Source organism: Pyricularia grisea (assembly GCF_004355905.1).
Source record: "Pyricularia grisea strain NI907 chromosome Unknown Pyricularia_grisea_NI907_Scaffold_34, whole genome shotgun sequence".
NCBI classification, from domain to species: domain Eukaryota; kingdom Fungi; phylum Ascomycota; class Sordariomycetes; order Magnaporthales; family Pyriculariaceae; genus Pyricularia; species Pyricularia grisea.
In genome coordinates this window covers 1-1,968 of record NW_022156746.1, presented here as the reverse complement: position 1 = coordinate 1,968, position 1,968 = coordinate 1, and the positions used below count along the sequence as shown (strand labels likewise).

The window sequence follows — 1,968 nt, the reverse complement described above, 5'->3', positions numbered from 1 at the left end:
CCCCCCCGAGGGAAATGAATGAGATTAACAGTACATACATTCAACGTAGGTATTAGACTGCCTACCGTAGTTCAATGGCCAGTCCCAGTCTACGATGGCCTGACTTCGCAGCTCCAAGGATTTTGCAGTTCAAACCCCAGAGCACGAACCGACATCAGCCCTGAGCCTCGTGTTCTGGAAGTTGTAACATGGCCGGACGCGCGCACGGAACGTTATCCGAGCCCGCCTTTTTGTTTGCCAGCAAAGGTTAAGTTGAAGCTAATCGGGGGGGAACCATCAAAATTTCTGGACCTGTGCGTAGACTAGGCAGTCAATCCTTCCAAAAAACCGTTCTTCTAGACCGCCACTTATACTGGGACCGTGATCAACGGGAACAAGCTACTGCTAAAAGATTAGCTGTTGGGGAAATCTTGGGATTGGAAGGCCAAGCTTGCGATGTAGCTACTGGGTTTCCCACGCCTGAAACCAGTAGACGAGCATTGGCCATGGCGCTACTCGATCTTATGAGAGTAATTACGCTTGCTCCGTAGGTTGTCAAAGTCATGACGGCGCAGGGCTATGAGGGAGCCAGACTGATCTTTTTGGCGATGTCAGCTCTCTGGGCGTCTTGGATATGCCAAGATCGAGTTATTTAATGTCGTGAACATCTCCCTTCTCAAGTCCATTTTCTCCTCTCATTCCTCATCCGCACATCCCAAACACACCTGGGACAACACTCTCTTCTCCTTGGCTCACTTCACTCTTTAATAGTACCTTGTCTTGAAATCAAGAACAACACGTTTGCTGGCACTACAGCACAAAATCTTTCTCAATATGAAGAACTTCTTCACCGCGGCCGCCCTCATCGGCGGCCTGATCAGCGGGGTCACGGCAGCTCCCGCCAGCACCCTTGAGGCTCGCACCTTTTTCAACTTCCCGACCAAGGCCACCGCGTCTTCGTCGAGCTGCAATGTCGCCGACGCCATGTCCCAGGTCCAGGCTTCCCTGAGTACTGCTCGTGAGTTCCCTACTCCTTCCGGTCTTTTTTCCCCCTTCATTCTGCAAGACAATGGCTGACGAGAAAACCCACATCCAGTCGGTACTTGCCAGGGCGCCAACCTGGCTGCGGGTGCCTCTTTCGCCGCCCGCAATGCCATCGCCGCTAAGATCGGCGCCGACCTCAGCGCTGCGACTGGAGTCCTGGGCTCGTTCAGCAACGCGCTCGGTGCCGCCTCGACCAGCGTCATTCTCGGTGCCAATCCCAACTGCGACTATGACTGCATTGGCGGAGCCATGGTCAGCCACACGGCTGCCATCTCTGCCGACATCAGCTCTATCGTCGGTATTCTCGGCACTGGTAAGTCTCTTCAAGCAATACCTTAATCCTGATGATCTCTTTTGGCTCGGATTAAGAGGCTAACCTTTCGGACAATAGACTGTGTCGGCTCGCTTGTCACCCCCATCATTGCAAAACTCGCCACCTGTGCCACTGGACTGGAGCCCATCTCCGCTGGTATCGCTGCTAGCTGCGGCGCTACCGTCGCTGCCACCCTGGGCGCCGAGATGTGCACCGACCTTGGCATCAACGTTGGTACCATCTTCGGCGTCAGTGCCGGTGCCGGTGCCGGTGCCGGTCTCGGTGCCAGTGCCGGCCTATCGGCTGGCGCCGGCGCCGGACTCGGCGGTGGACTTATTGGTGGCCTCGGCTCTACCATCGCCAGTATGTTGAAGGGCGGCCTTGGCGCCGGCGCTGGTCTCGGAGCCGGTGTTAACTTCGGTGCCGGCGCTGGCCTTGGCGCTGGAGCTGGCGGCGACGCTGGAGCCGGAGCTGGAGCTGGAGCTGGTCTTAACGCTGGTGTCGGCCTTAACGCTGGAGCTGGTCTTGGTGCCGGAGCTGGTGGAGCTGGAGGCGGTGCCGGTGCTGGTCTTGATGTTGGCGCTGGTGTCGGTCTTAACGCCGGAGCTGGCCTTGGTGCTGGTGCTGGTGGA

General features: G+C 57.0%; 1 protein-coding gene across 1 annotated transcript; it reads left to right on the top strand.

The window, feature by feature from the left end:
- Positions 1-813: 813 nt before the first annotated feature.
- PgNI_12590 (uncharacterized protein) lies at positions 814-1,962 on the top strand (the record flags this gene model as incomplete). Its single annotated transcript, XM_031132536.1, has 3 exons — positions 814-997; positions 1,076-1,336; positions 1,415-1,962. Coding segments are annotated over 3 exons (993 nt in total), but the record flags the coding sequence as incomplete, so codon positions are not given.
- Between the last annotated feature and the right edge of the window lie 6 nt (positions 1,963-1,968).